Below are 15603 nucleotides of genomic sequence, written 5' to 3' on the forward strand. Positions count from 1 at the left end.
CAAAGGCGTGAAGGTCAAGTTCCATTCAAGTGTTGGTGTAACACAGAGACCAGAGATGGAGGGATGGTGTGATGGAGGTGGGAAGGGGTACAAAGTGGACAATCCGCAGACCTGGGTTTCAGTCCTAGCTCTTTATCTGTCTGGACTTCCCGGGTGGCGTGGTGGTAAAGAACTTGCCTGCCAGTGCAGGACACACGAGAGATGTGGGTTCTATCCCTGGTCCGGGAAGATCCCCTGGAGAAGGAAATGGCAACCCACTGCAATATTCTTGCCTGGAAAATCCCATGGATGAAGAAGCCTGGTGGGCTAGAGTCCATGGGGTCACGAAGAGTCGGACACAACTGAGCATGCACACACACTTCATCTTTCTGGTAGTAAAACTTCCAAAGGTCTCTAGCCTTCTGGGGTCCAGTTTCCAAATAGGCTGGTCTGTGTGAACTTCTGGTTCCAGAATAAATATTCTTAGTGGGGCATGAGACAGAAAGAAAGGACTTGGTGCTTACCTATTGGCTGGAGGCAGGTGGTGGGCAGGGGGTGATAGGTGTTTGCGTTGGGGATTTATCCTTTTATTATTTTTCTTTGTTAAGCAGGTGTCAGCTTAAGGCTCATTCTAGTAAGCATTTCTGAAATTTCTGTATTGGGATGAGATCTTCTTTCTCAAAATACCAGTATACCTAATATAACCAACCTAAAGTTTTCCTACTATGACCCTTTAAAGGGAAGCGAGATGCCTGTGAAAGTGGCAAGTGGCTCCAGAGGCTGCTTGTCTTCCTTCTTGGTTTTTCCCCAGGAAGACCAGGAAGTAGTATGTAGTGCAGTGGGGAAGACTTGCTGTGGTATAGCCAAGCCACAGAATCCATCCCATAATAGGCCAGTCAGCTTTGCTCTGACCACACACACCACACCAGCCAACCATGCTAGAAATGGAAAAGGACTTCAGTGGAAAAACTGGTGAAATCTGACTACAATCTGGATCTTAGATCATAGCAATGGGAATTGCTTCGTTCTGACAAATGCCCCATGGTTACGTAAGATGTTAACTTTAGGAAACTCTGGGTGACGGATGTGTGGGAACTTTTTCTATCATCTGTGCAGCTTCTCTGCAAAACTAAAATTACATTTAGAAAATAATATATTTTTTTTTCCTTTAAAAACGCCCATTATGGGCTAGGAGATAATTTGGACTATAAGATAAAGGCCAGAAAGAGCCAAATACCTGCCCCACTCTTTGTGGGGCTGTAGCGTCAGCTTATGGAGAAGGCAGTGGCAACCCACTCCAGTACTCTTGCCTGGAAAATCCCATGGACGGAGGAGCCTGGTGGGCTGCAGTCCATGGGATCGCTAAGAGTTGGACACGACTGAGCGACTTCACTTTCACTTTTCACTTTCATGCACTGGAGAAGGAAATGGCAACCCACTCCAGTGTTCTTGCCTGGAGAGTCCCAGGGATGGGGGAGCCTGGTGGGCTGCCATCTATGGGGTCACACAGAGTCAGACACGACTGAAGCGACTTAGCAGCAGCAGCGTCAGCTTAAATGATAAGGCGAAAGTAGCACATCTCTGTGCTGAGCTTTCCTCTTTGACAGATTCTCCGTTCTCACCTGACCACTGCTGTCTAGGGTTTTGCTTGGATTATTGCCATGAAATGTTTAGGGTCTCCCCTGGTGGCTTAGACCATGAAGAATCTGCCTGCAATGTGGGAGACCAGGTTCAGTCCCTGGGTCTGGAAGACCCCCTGGAAAAGGAAATGACAACCCACTCTGGTGTTCTTACCTGTAGAATTACGTGGACAGAGGGGCCTGGGGGGCTACAGTCCATGGGGTCACAAAGAGTCAGACACAACTGAGCGACTAACATGTTTCTATTCAATGTTTTATGGCAGAGTAACTGTTGGAATGCATTATTCTATAACAGGATTAGGTAGGGAGAGTGCTAAGAGGTCAGAGAGGCAGCGACATAATACTGGAAAGAAGACATGGAGGGAAACCAAAGAGAAAATGCCCAGACACTTAGTAGAGACAGCACTTCTTGAAATACGATACGTTCCGGAGATTCAGAAGCCCACACCCTCCTAAGTCCTGCTCTCATGGAGTGTCTTGTATTTTTGTGCCAAGGGCTCAGCCTGTTTTGATGGGGCTGTGGTCCCTCCGGTGCTAGCTTGATGTGTTCATGCATTCCAAACTTCATTAAGTAGGGAGCAGCTAAGAGCAGGAATAGTCTCTCATATATGTATATGTATGTAATCCCTTTCCTCTTTTGACAGCTGCAAATCAGAAGGAGCCCATGAATCTCAATTTTAAAGTAAAAGAGGAGCCTAAGGACGAGGAGACCCTAAGTGTCACATTGCCTCGGTCCAGCTATGTGTTCAGCCCTGAGTCTGAAGTGTCAGCCGCGAGCATCTCTGAGGACACGCTTAAGCCCCAGGAAGCAAAGGGCAACGTACTAAGACGGGATATGTCAGTTAAAGCAGCATCTGAACTTCTCATGAAACTATCAGGTACTTGATTTCTTCTAAAATATTCACATACTGATACCATCACTTGCAAGCCAACTGGGCTACCCATGGGTTACATTAGCCTGTTGGCAGCAATATCGCATTATTAAGGTAAAGTCAGGAATGACTGGCTTAAATTCATGTGTTTCGTGTATGAGTTTGTTTGTGGATGTTAGCGGTGCACCTGTCTTGTTAAATACGCTCCTCTTTTCCTGATTGTGGCTGCAAATTGTTGGGAAACACTGTTGCTTTTCTAAGATGATGTAGGTCATAATTTTAAATGGGTTCTAATGACATGCAAAGCACTTCTGTTAATTGATCAAAATATCTTTCCTTCCTAATAGAGGACTTTGTGCTGTTTGGTGTTTTCGTACTATTTTCTTTACGAACCATTAAAAATATTTTTCTGAACTTAATAAACCATTAAGATGGCACTTGAAGTGATTAGCCATAGAGTAGCAATGAGATTTTATAAATAGAAATTTCTCATAATGGAATATTACAGTAATTAATCTAAGTTCTTGAGACAATATTTTTATTAGTATCTAAATGTCATTTCAGCTTATCCAATTTTGGCAGATCGGTTTAGAATTTGAAATTCATGTATTTTGGATTTCTTTTCCCACCCAGTCTCATATCTGTTCCATGAGCTTCAGAACAGATAAAAATTTAGTGTGTTTGGAAGTATGTGCTTCCCAGGTGTTACTGGTGGTAAAGAATCCACCTGCAGGTTCTTTAATGCAGAAGGTGTAAGAGATACAGGTTTAATCCCTGGGTCAGGAAGATCCTCTGGAGGAGGGCATCGCAACCCACTCCAGTATTCTGCCTGGAGAATCCCATGGACAGGGGAGTCTGGCGGGCTATAGTCCCTAGGGTTGCAAAGAGTCAGACACAACTGAAGGGCCTTAGCACACGCACAGAGCAAGAAACACGTGTAGTATAAAATTCAAAAGTATGACTTTAAAAACAGGGAAAGAAAAGTTATGTTAATAATAATGCTTACCAAATCACATCCCCTCCTTAGTTCATTGCTGCTTAAAGATAATTTTTAGAAAGTCAGAATGCTGGCATGGATCCTACTTGGATGACGGTAAATTCAGTTTGTAATTTACGAGGCTTGGAGGATGAAAGCAAGAAACGTATTAGTGAGACCCCTTCCTAGTGTCACTTCACCAGCAGTTGTGTTTCTGGTTGACCGGTAGGTTGGAAAGTAAGAAATTAATAATTATTTACTTAAAATTATTGCATCTGAACAGTTGAAATTCCTGTATTTGCCAGTTGGTGGGATTGAGAATTCTTTCCTTTGATGTGAATTTAAAACACACTGGAACTTCCAGGGGACATTTTGTTACAGATAAAGCATAATACAATGATTACATCCTTACTCTCACCCCATTTTCCTAAACTGATGGTAGTTTCTCCTATGTAAATGGGAGGTCTCGCAAGGTTGTGCTAATTGCTAAAAGCTGCAAGTTTAAAAGAAAACTTGTTCAGGCCAACATGCTTTCATAATTTGAACCTTCCCTCCTATGTCAAACGGTCTTGGTGACATCCAGTAATCTATTGGCTTTCCAGTCAGTTCAGGGAGGTCACACAGCTCTCTCCTCCTTCTCTCATAACATGGACTTGCATATTATGACTTTAACTCTCTTCCAACAGTGACTCCCGTCCCCTCCTAATGGTAAGATTCTAGTGTGTAATATTTCTGTTTCCGAGTTTGCTGTGTAGCCAGCATTGCGAGCCGAGAAAGCTGGGGTGGCCCCCAAAGATAATATGCAAACACAAGATCGAAGGAAAGACATTCTCTAAGGAAACCGTTTTATCCTGATTCTTTTGGATGATGCGATTTGAGACAATGAAGTATGAAATCATTTCCTGGGGAGTAATGAGATCCCCGAAATAGAATACAGCTAGGCAGCCATGCACATTTAATGATATTTGTGGTCAGTAATGGCTCTTCTGAATGCTTATGTTGAGTGTTAGTGAATACACATGCTGGGGGACTCCACGATAGTTGAATCGGAAATTCCCTGGTGGTCCCGTGGGTAGGACTCCTTGCTTTCATTGCCGAGTACTTTCATTGCTGGTTTGATCCCCAGCCTGGGAACTGAGATCCCGAAAGCCGTAGGGTGCAACCAAACTTTTTGGAAACAAAAAAGACAATAGTTGAATGGATGACACGTTCATATTTCCAGAGGCATCTCCTCTGCTCCATACTGTGGAAATGAAAACTTGTTTGAAGACTAAGATAAGTATGTTTTGCCCTGAAAAAATTTCCCAAGCATTCTGTGTGCTTTGACTTAGGTTAAAGAAATATGTACCACAGTCCCTACCTTCTAGATGCTTGTGGTCTAGTCAGAAGTAATCCAGGGCAGTGGAATGCATTCAATCAGTGCTTTGCACTTGGAACTTGGTACTTGTACAGTCTAGCAGATTGTGGCCAGGAAACTGTGAAGAAGTCTCCAAGTCATTCCTAAAAATAGGAGTGTGACTTGAAAATAACAAGTGTCTTTTCATTCCTAAGCCACAAAGGTAAAGAGACCTCACCTTTTATTAGGTTTAAAGTGGGCATTGGGGTTTCTAATCACGGACAGATTGGTACTCTTGGGACAAGGAAGATGTTAGGAAGAAAACCTCCTATGCTGTGGTTCCTCAAGTTATAATTTTAGCAATTCAGTGTTTATGCCCTGAAAGGCATCTGAGGAGAGGACCTGTCTGGGTCCTCAGGCCCCCCTTTCCCGTGGTATTTCCTGTCCCCATATAGACAGGAGTAGCGTCTATGCAGGTAGTCAGTGCTGCTTCTCATCTGATATCCCAACAGGAATTCCTATGTGTGGGAGTCCCTGCCTTGCTAATTTTCTTTTATAGTCTCTGTCCCCCTGGGGAAAATCATATGGTGCAGAAGAGTTGGATGAGAAAAGTATGTCCCATGCATCACCGTATATTTTTTTTCCTTCTTTAAGTTTTGACCCAAGGAATACCTAAAATGTGGAATAAGAGAATTTTTCTTCTCTGTTACTTATATCTTTGACTTTCAAAACTATGATCTGCCATAGCTTAGGTTCTTTCAATCTTTTCCGCGAATTAACAAGAGGAAACTAGTCAACAATTTCAGCTGCCTCATTTCCAGTTTTAAATTAATTTATGTTAAGTCCTCCATGATGGATGTTGGGCTCATGGCCAGGTCAGATATCATGTGAAACTTTCCTAGGTGGAGAAACCTCTGTAGTTATATTGTTTTCCAAATTGACATCTCTGTTTCATGAGGGAAACACAGATGTGTTAGTGACAAGGCAAAAGTTTTCATTCACTGTGTGTTTAGGAAAATCTGAGTTTTCTTCCTTCCTTGTGCCTAAAGTCCTATTTCTAGTTGTTAGTTGGGCAGTCAAGTGCCTGGCAGCTGGGGCCAAGTAAATTGATTACCATAAAGAAAGCAACCCACTCTAAGAAAACCACTGGGTATCTGGGACTACCTGTTGTTATGTGACATGAGGTAGCCAAGATAATCAGACTTTTTTGCTGCATATAGTTGCCAAAGAAAATTCCCAGAAGTCCTGATTTAAAAAGACCCAAATCCTGAAATCAAATTCAGAGGCTATATAACATCAGAGAGACTAAGAGAATCAAGTCACTCTTAACCTCTGGATTTGCAGCGTCTCGTGACTTTGAAAACTTAAAGAGCAGATGTGTTACCCCAGGTATGATGTGCCCTAAGTGACACAAAGTTTTACCTACTCGGTCTCTTTTGTGCTTTAAGAAGAGTCGCTGTAATGTAAATCAGCCATACTTCAATAAATTAAAAGAAAAAAAAGAGAAGTAGCTAGACTCAAAGAAACAAAGAAATTCCCTCTTTTCCCTGGTCATGCATATGCACAATATACCACATCTGTGGTTGAACCAAGAAGTAGGCAGATAAGAATGCCATTTAAAAATATGAATCCCATAAAAATAAGTGGCTGGGAAGCTGGAGGTATTCAGAAACATTAATGAAAAATTAGATATTTAAATTAATCTAACATGGAAGGAAAGTTATGACCAACCTAGATAGCATATTAAAAAGCAGAGACATTACTTTGCCAACAAAGGTCCATCTAGTCAAGGCTATGGTTTTTCCAGTGGTCATGTATGGATGTGAGAGTTGGACTGTGAAGAAAGCTGAGTGCCGAAGAATTGATGGTTTTAAACTGAGGTGTTGGAGAAGACTCTTGAGAGTCCCTTGGACTGCGAGGAGATCCAACCAGTCCATCCTAAAGGAGATCAGCCCTGGGTGCTCTTTGGAAGGACTGATGCTGAAGCTGAAACTCCAATACTTTGGCAACCTCATTCGAAGAGTTGACTCATTGGGAAAGTCTCTGATGCTGGGAGGGATTGGGGGCAGGAGGAGAAGGGGTGACAGAGGATGAGATGGCTGGATGGCATCACTGACTCAATGGACGTGAGTTTGGGTGAACTTCAGGAGTTGGTGATGGATAGGGAGGCCTGGAGTGCTGCGATTCGTGGAGTTGCAAAGAGTCAGACATGACTAAGCGACTGAACTGAACTGAACATGGTAAATAAAACCTCCCATTAGATCTTAATTCAAAACATGTATATTGGGTTTCTTTTTTCCGTGCTCAAAGAAGGAAGGCACATGGATTTATATTCATTTCTGATTTATATTCATTTATCCCTACCTAGTCTTGGAGGGAAATATAATTGCCTCTTGTAGAGGAATCCAGGTAGGTCCTGGATTTGAAATACATAGTGATATAGAGTTCAGGGAGTCATCTATGTAAGAAAGGGCTTCAATGCAGAGATATTGAGAAGCAGGTAAACTTGGGTAGGATGAAGTTTTAAGGTGAATTCAATCTCTGAGGTGAGCTGAAACAGAGAGGAAAGGTACCCAAAGATTGACTTTGTTAACAGTTTTAATTAGGGCCCCTTTGGTTTTAAGTAACAAACCCTCTTCATCCAGTTTAGACAAGAAAGGGGATTTAATAGGAGGTGCACATTTTGCAGGGGGGGAGGTGCTTCCCCAGTGGCTCAGTGGTAAAGAATCTGCCTGCAATGCAGGAGCTGCAGGAGACGCAGGTTCGATCCCTGGGTTGGGAAGATCCTCTGGAGTGGGACATGGCAACCCACTCCAGTATTCTTTCCTGGAGAATCCCATGGACAGAGGAGCCAGGAGGGCTACAGTCCATAGGGTCGCAGAGTTGGACCTGACAGAAGTGACTTAGCAGGCACACATACACATTTGGGGTTGACTCATGGAGTGAACCCAAGGGCAGGGGGACAGCAGGGCGTCAGGCCTCCACTGAAGCCAGGGGTTTGGGGAGGGGACTGTATGGAGCCCAGGAGGTCCTTGCTCATCCCTGCTTCTCTGCTCATAAATGGTTTTTTCTGATACCCAGCCCATATGGTAGAACATGGCAATTGCCAACAACTTGAGTATACCTCTTGTTCAAAAGAGCAGCTGGACAGAAATGTCTTATTCCAGCTGATAGTGTCCAGTCCGGTGGGGGCCCACTAGAGGAAACTCCTACCGTATCTGGGGAGAAAGACGTGTTGAACAGACCTGGCCACAGTCCTGTAGGATGGCGGTGAGGAGAAGAATCCCTAGAATCACACCTCGGATGGGCAAGAGAGAGGGTGGTGTGAGACCAGGAAGAGAAGCAATATGGATGAGCCCCCAAAAGGGAATGGCCACCGCTGTTATTTAAATATTGGATGTAAGTGTGTTTGGCTTTTGGATGGTGTTTGCCTCTCCTTTCTGGTGGAGTTTTGGAGAAAACTGCCCAGCCAGGAGTTGACCTAGCCAGTTGCAACTCTGTGTATGCTGAGGCTGTGCTCCTCAAAGTGTGGTCCCCGGAGGAGCAGAGTCAGCATGAGCTAGAGAAGATAGAATTCTCCAGGCAAGAATACTGGAGTCTCCAGGGGAATCTTCCCTGTCCAGGGATCGAACCCAGGTCTCCTGGATTGCAGACGGATTCTTTACTGTCTGAGACACCAGGGAAGCCCCTTAGGGAAGTTAATAGAAATGCAAATTCTTGAGTTCTTCTGTGGACCCAGTTGAAACGCTGAGTTTTTTTATAAGTAATTCTGAAAGCTTAGTTTTGAGAAGCTCTGTGCCAAGGAAATGGTTAATTAGAGATGTAAGTTTTGTTCATCTGAAAAGAGTGCCTCAGCTTGGAACTGACAGAGAAGAAAGCTCTGTTTTTTGTTTGTTTTGTTTTTTAATTGGAGGAAAATTGTTTTACAATATTGTGTTTATTTCAGCCATAATTATACATACATTGCCTCCTTTTTGAGCCTCCCTTCCCTGCCCCCATCCCACCCTTATCTTAAATGCACATTTTACTTTTAAAAAAGAATCATCTCTCTTCAGTGGAGATTCTTTTTAATTTATTAGGAAAAAAATGGAAACCGGGAATGTTTTTTAGAAGGGCATATGTCCCTAATACATCAAGGCATTGCTGGTGAGCCTCAGATAATACTATTTGTTTCCATGTTCTTTGCTGTGAAATTTCATGATTATTTCTGGGCAACGTGTGCATTCTTTGGGGCGGGGGTGGGGGGAATCACCCTACCCTCACCCCAACAAATCAAAGATTATGTCCGAGACTAAAGAATTCATTGAGATAAAGTAGAGATTTTAGCTAAGTAAGTTCTCAGGGCAAAACTGTTCACTCTTCTATTTAGTATTTCTCCCTTGGAAAATTGTAGTGTATCAAACTTTATAAGCTATGACTTCCTCATGACTTCAGTAATAATCTATAGGGATGGAAAATAGGTATTTTTGGTTTATATTAATGTCATCTCACATTGCCCTCCTTCAAACTTACAAGTTATTTCACTGAATGGTGGAGAGAACCCGGAAGGCCTGGTTTTCCCTAGTTCCCGTGATTCTCCCTGCTTACACATCATGGAAAGGAACTCACTCCTAGAGTGAACACGTTGGACATGCTAGCAAACTATAAAAGAGCTAAAGAGTAATTTAGAAGCGTCAGTAAAAGAAAACAAAAGTATTTATTTTATTAATGCTGCCTGTTTAGCACATTGTCAAATATGTGATGCTGAGGAATTTGAAAGCATGAAAATGTCAAAATGGCCAATCAGTCTGAAATTGAAAAAATGCTTTTTTTTTTACTTCAAATTTTTCTAAGCACCTGGAGAAGCCTGCTGAAGCTGCTACCCTACTTTTCTAATAATGCGTGTATTTTGTTTATTTTAGTTTATTTTTTTACCTGGCTGCTTTGGATCTTAGCTGTAGCATGGGGGGGTCTTTCGTTGCAGTGCACAGACTCTCTACTTCTGGCATGCTGGCTTAGTTGCTCTGTGGCTTGTGGGACCTTAGCTCCCTGACCAGGGATGGAATCTGTGTCTTCCACATTGCAAGTCAGATTCTTAACCACTGGCCCACCAGGGAAGTCCCATAATCATGTATATATTTTAGATTGTTACGTTTAAGGGACTTCTAAACTGCTTTTGTAAACACCATCCTACTTTCTCAGCATCTTTATTGAGATATAATTTGCATACCATAAAAGTTACCTATGTAAAATATACCATTCAGTGGCTTTTAGTGTATGCACAGAGTTGCATAACCATCACCAGTTCCAGTGGCAGAATATTTTTATCACCCCAGAAAGAAACTCTGTACCCAGTTGCTCCTTACCTGCTTCTTCTCCCAATATTCTCCCAGCTGCTAATCCACTGCCTCTCCATAGATTTTTCCTATTGTGGACATTCCATATGAGTATAATCACTCAATAAGTGTCTTCTCTCACTTAGCATAATGTTTTCAAGGCCCATCTCTCTTATAACATGCATCCGTACCTTTTTCCTTTTTATGGCAGAATAATATTCCATTGATATTATTGGAATGAATACACCAATAATACTAATTTTATACATGGTATAAAATGGATATACCACATTTTGTTTATTGACTCATCTATTGCTGAACAATTGGGTTGCTTCCCAACTTTTGCTGATAAGAACATTCATGTACAAGTTTTTGTGTAGACATATGTTTCGTTTCTCTTGGGTATATACCTCAGAGTGGAATTCCTGGGTCAGATGGTAGCTCTATGTTTAACATTTTGAGAAATTGCCAAGCTGTTTACCAAAGCAGCTGCACCATTTTATATCCCCACAGCAATGTATGGGAGTTTCAGTTTTTCTGCATCCTCGCCAAAAGTTGTTATTGTCTGTCTATTTTATTATAGCCATCGTCTGGGTGTAAGCTAGTATCTCATTGTGGTCTTGATTTTCATTTCCCAGATGGCTAATGTTGTTGAGCATATTTTCATGTGCTTTTTGGCCATTTGTATACCTTCTTTGGAGAAATGTCTACTCAAGTTCTTTCGCTGGTTTTAAATTATTTGTCTTTTTATTTTTGAGTTGTAAAATTTTCTTATATATTCTGGATATAAGTCTCTTATCAGATATATGGTTTGCAAATACTTTCTCTCATTCTGCTTTTCACTTTTTTGATGGTATTATTTGCGGTGCAAAAGGTTTTACTTATAATCCAATTTGTCTCTGTTTTGTTGCTTGTGATAGGGAATTATCACATTTCCATAATTCCAAAAATTGGGTAAAAAATGGAGACTTATTTACTATTAACACGAAAGCCTGTCTTATGTGTGTTTTCAACATATTTAGTTTACAGATATAAAGACTATGAAACCTAATTTATTGAATAAATACCTCCATAGTGGGGTTGACCTCTGTGATTTCTGTATTTGCTATAACATTCTGTACTTCAGCTGATAGCGAAGAATATTTATATGTCAGCTTTATTTTTTCAATTTTTATTGGAATATAGTCAGTTTCCAATGTTGTTAGTTTCAGGTATACAGCAAAGTGTATCAGTTATACATATCCATATATCCACTCTTTCTAAGATTCTTTTCCCATATAGGTCATTACAGGGTATTGAGCAGAGTTCCTTGTGCCATGCAGCAGGTCCTTTCTAGTTATCTGTTTTCTGTATGGTAGTGTATACATGTCAGTCCCAATCTGCCAATTTACCCCTTGCCCCTGCTTTCCCCTTGGTAACCATAAGTTTGTTTTCTACACCTGTAATTCTGTTTGTTTTGTAGATAAGTTCATTGTGCTCCTTTGTACTCCAATGTATCATATAAGTGATATGATACATTTGCTTTTCTCTGTCAGCTTTTTAAATGACTTTTAATAAATATAACCAACGGTGGTCTTACCAGTAATGAGGGCACTCTGTCATTGCCATGTGTACCCTAAGCAGCTCTCAGGATATATGTATCTGTGTGTGTATGCATAAGACATATACACAGAAAACCCATAACCGGGGAAGTTAAATCTTAAATGAGGAATTAGACTCTTTTTAAGCACTTGAAAGCTCAGTGAGAATTGCAAAGGTTTGGAGTGCAAAAACCCTCTCTTATACAAACAGGGAATAGATTGCTTTAATAAGATAGAAATGTGACCTGTTTATGTACCCAGAAAATTCCTTTCTTGTACCTTGGTGTTATTTACCTGGCTGTTTAGACAAGACAGAGTGGGAAAGAGCTTCGTGCAGTTCTGGGAGGGCAAGAAGAGGGAACTTCTTTTCCCCTTAGAGTCCTCACCCCTGGGCCGCCCTTTAGCTTTCTTATCCCGGCTCCCTCACCTCCCATACTGAGACCTGGGCCTCAGAAAGGCTGGACTCAAAAGGGCTCTTGTTTTATTATCATCTCCCTGGTGCAGAGCTCATATATTAATAAAGCTATGAACATTTGTATTGGCCTGTGTTCCAGAAACCGGGCAAAAGCTCAGAAAGGAGTTTCATGGGCTTTACCTTCATTCCAGATTCCTTTTCTGTTTGGCCAGATTGAGTGAGAGAGGGCCAGAGGGCTAGGAGGTGCCAGGTGAATTCGGAACTGGTGAAGGGGTTCTAGGTCCCTTACAATACTGAGCAAAAGAACGGAGGATGACACCTAGGAAATGTGTTCACCGCTGGCATGCCGGTCTCTTGTATTCCTGCGTTGATTTCTGTTTTTCAATAGAAATACAAAACCATTTCTGCAGACATTATCTTATCCAGGACACCAACAGTGGCACGGAGAAGCCATGAGTAAATAGTATTTGATGGTGACAGCTCTAAGAAGAAACTCTTCTTGCTGAGGGAGCCAATTGCAAATATTTGAGTAACCAGTCAAACATTCTGTTCCGTCTTTCACTGAGAGGACGAGTTTCCCTGCCAGGTAGAGACGTGTGTCTTGCCCATGCCTTCGAATCTCTTACGCCACTCTAGCCTCTCCTGGCTACCCCTCTTCAGGCGTTTTAGTGCTGTGTTAGTACAGTCGTGGTCTTGTGAGGCAGACCGTAGCTATTATTTTCCTCAATGAGAGCTCTAAAACATTCTCATTCCATGATGGTTTTTCTCCTTGTTGCCACATTAACCTTTCACTTTTAACTTATTCGTGTCGCAGAAGGGGAACATTTGCATGTATAATTAAACCCCACGTCCTCTGTGCCCATCTGGGCACAGGCTGGTATCACAGACCTACCTCTGGAGAGGAGGTTCCTCTGTCTGCTGCCAAGTGGCCACATCCCACTGGGCTGGGGCTCAGCTGGGTGGTGGTCCCTGGGCCGGTCTGCACAGAGAGCACCAAAGATGTACACGGGGTGAGAGCGATGGCGTCTGTTTCCGCTGAGCAGGGCAGTGTCCGTGTTAGCCCATGAAAGGAATGCTTTCCCGAAGAGAGCTGTTTCTCCCTTACGGCTTCTGTCACCCTTCTAGGAAGGCGAAGGCTTGAAGAGTGCTATTTTCTCATTATCAAAGTGTGAGGACCTAGCACACGCTCAGTCTTCTTCCTAATAAGTCTTCTGTTTACTCTACACATGTGTATGTTTTGGGAAGATCCCCTGGAGAAGGGGATGGCTACCCACCCCAGTATTCTTGCCTAGGAAATCCCATGGACAGAGGAGCCTGGCGGGCTACAGTCGCCAAGAGTAGGACACGACTGAGAGACTTTGACGTTGTACATGTTTTCCCCATACGTAGGCTGTCTTGAGTTCGTGCGTGTGTGTCGGTTTACTTCCTGTTTTCTGACTATGGGCCAGCGGCTGGATTCAAGCCTGTTTCCTGGTTTCCCGTGGTTGCCACATGCTTCTCTCCAGGGCTGGAGAAGTGGGGGCAGTGAAGAACATACATGTGACCTGCCACCATTTACTGTAATTTCAAAACTGAGCGGTGAGCATCGCTGTTTAAAGAATACGTCACGAACTTCTTTCCTTATTCCTCCTATTGCCGCCTAAGCCCTGTAAACCCACCTAAACACACACACACACATACACTTCCCTGCTGTTGCTGCCAAGATTTTTCCTGCCCTTTTGGAGTCACAGCCATCAGGACAGCCTTTCTGGAAGTTCCTGTGACCCATGTCCGTGTTGCCCAAGGTAAACTTAGTAGCCTTCTGGTTGAGAGGGTGAGAGACCCTTAGCAAAGCTGAAGCCTTACTGGGACTAAAGGTGAAATGGCAGTGATCTGTGGGACTGTATCTTCGGAGCAGAACTGTTGTGCCTCCCTCCACGTTTAAATATCGGTAGGAGGGACTTCCCTGGTAGTCCAGTGGTTAAGACTCCATGCTTCCAAAGCAGAGGCCAGAGTTCAGTCCCTGGTCAGGGAATTAAGATCATGCAGCATAGCTGAAGAATAAAAAAATTAAATATTGGTAGGAGTCTTCCCTTGGGATTCACCAGCACTTGTAGCCAAGCTACTGGGTGATATGTAGGGAATATTTTTTGTACTTTTTTAAAAGCTGTGGAATAAAGAAGAAAACTGGGGACTTGGGATAATTTAAATGAAATGAATGGTTGTCTCCTTTCAATCACTTGTGCTAAAACCTTTCAAGCCCTGCTTATCCTACCCGGATACTGTTCAAGGGCATAAATGGTGGCTCAGATGGTGCAGAATCTGCCTGCAATGCAGGAGACCTGGGTCCGATCCCTGGGTTAGGAAGATTCCCTGGAGAAGGGAATGACAACCCACTTCAGCATTCTGGCCTGGAGAATTCCATGGACAGAGGAGCTTGGCAGGCTACAGACCATGGGGTCACAAAGGAGCGACATTACCGGGTGACTGAACATGCACAGCTTGCCCATACCATACTGTTTAAAAGAGTTTCTCCTAAAATGCTCATAGCAGAAGGCTGGTATGACTCCTTCTGTTTCCTTGAAGACCCTGAGGCTGAAGTCCTCACCCCATGTGTAATAGGGACCGCTCAAGCAGGAGGGCCAACTTCTCAGCTGAGGGTCCCCCTCCTCATCCCCCTGCCCCATTGGGCTGGTGTCATTCTCCACCCCCTGTGCCAGAGAGGACACGGGAACAGAGAGAGGAAGGGACATTAAGATGAGTCGCTCAGGCTACTTGCAAGTAGGTTTGATTTTAAAACATGTGGGAAAGAATGCTGAAAACCAGGCAGAATGCATTGGGAGACTATCCATGCACTCAGCATCTCCTAGAAGTACGGGGAGTTAGAGCCCAGAGGGAACTGGTCCCACTGTCTCATGGTCCCATCCCCACTCCAGGGAGCCCCACAGGTTGGGTCCCAAGGCTGGTGCCCCGGCGTAAGCAGAGGCTCACCTATTATCCGCCATGAAGGCTTTGATTTTTGGCAAAAGTTCGTCAAGTTTTCTTGGAGGATTCAATGAACTCTGTACTTTAGCTTTTCTCTACTTCTCATCACACCTTTCCATTTCTTCTTACGGTGTTGTTTGTTTTCTTTCCCTTATTCATTCACTCAGCACTATTTATTGAGTCCTTACTAATTTCCAATTTAATTACTGATTCAATTGATCTGAAGAATTGATGCTTTTGAATTGTGGTTTTGGAGAAGACTCTTGAGAGTCCCTCGGACTGCAAGGAGATCCAACCAGTCCATCCAAAAGGAGATCAGTCCTGGGTGTTCATTGGAAGGACTGATGTTGAAGCTGAAACTCCAATACTTACCTCATGCGAAGAGTTGACTCATTGGAAAAGACCCTGATGCTGGGAAAGATTGAGGGCAGGAGGAGAAGGGGGCGACAGAGGATGAGATGGCTGGATGATTTCACAAGAAGGGTGAACTCCGGGAGTTGGTGATGGACAGGGAGCCCTGGCGTGC

At 43.2% G+C, this 15603-nt stretch overlaps 1 protein-coding gene across 7 annotated transcripts in view; it reads left to right on the plus strand.

Annotated features, from left to right (window-relative positions):
* Positions 1 to 15603, plus strand: part of ZNF827 (zinc finger protein 827) — a 187993-nt gene that overhangs the window by 73243 nt on the left and 99147 nt on the right. For all 7 annotated transcript variants that reach the window (XM_069558545.1, XM_069558546.1, XM_069558547.1 and 4 more), the window contains exon 5: positions 2264 to 2497. In XM_069558545.1, coding sequence (XP_069414646.1) covers positions 2264 to 2497 — 234 coding nt within the window. The remainder of the gene's footprint in view (positions 1 to 2263; positions 2498 to 15603) is intronic.

Source organism: Ovis canadensis, chromosome 17 (genome assembly GCF_042477335.2).
Source record: "Ovis canadensis isolate MfBH-ARS-UI-01 breed Bighorn chromosome 17, ARS-UI_OviCan_v2, whole genome shotgun sequence".
In the NCBI taxonomy this organism is placed as follows: domain Eukaryota; kingdom Metazoa; phylum Chordata; class Mammalia; order Artiodactyla; family Bovidae; genus Ovis; species Ovis canadensis.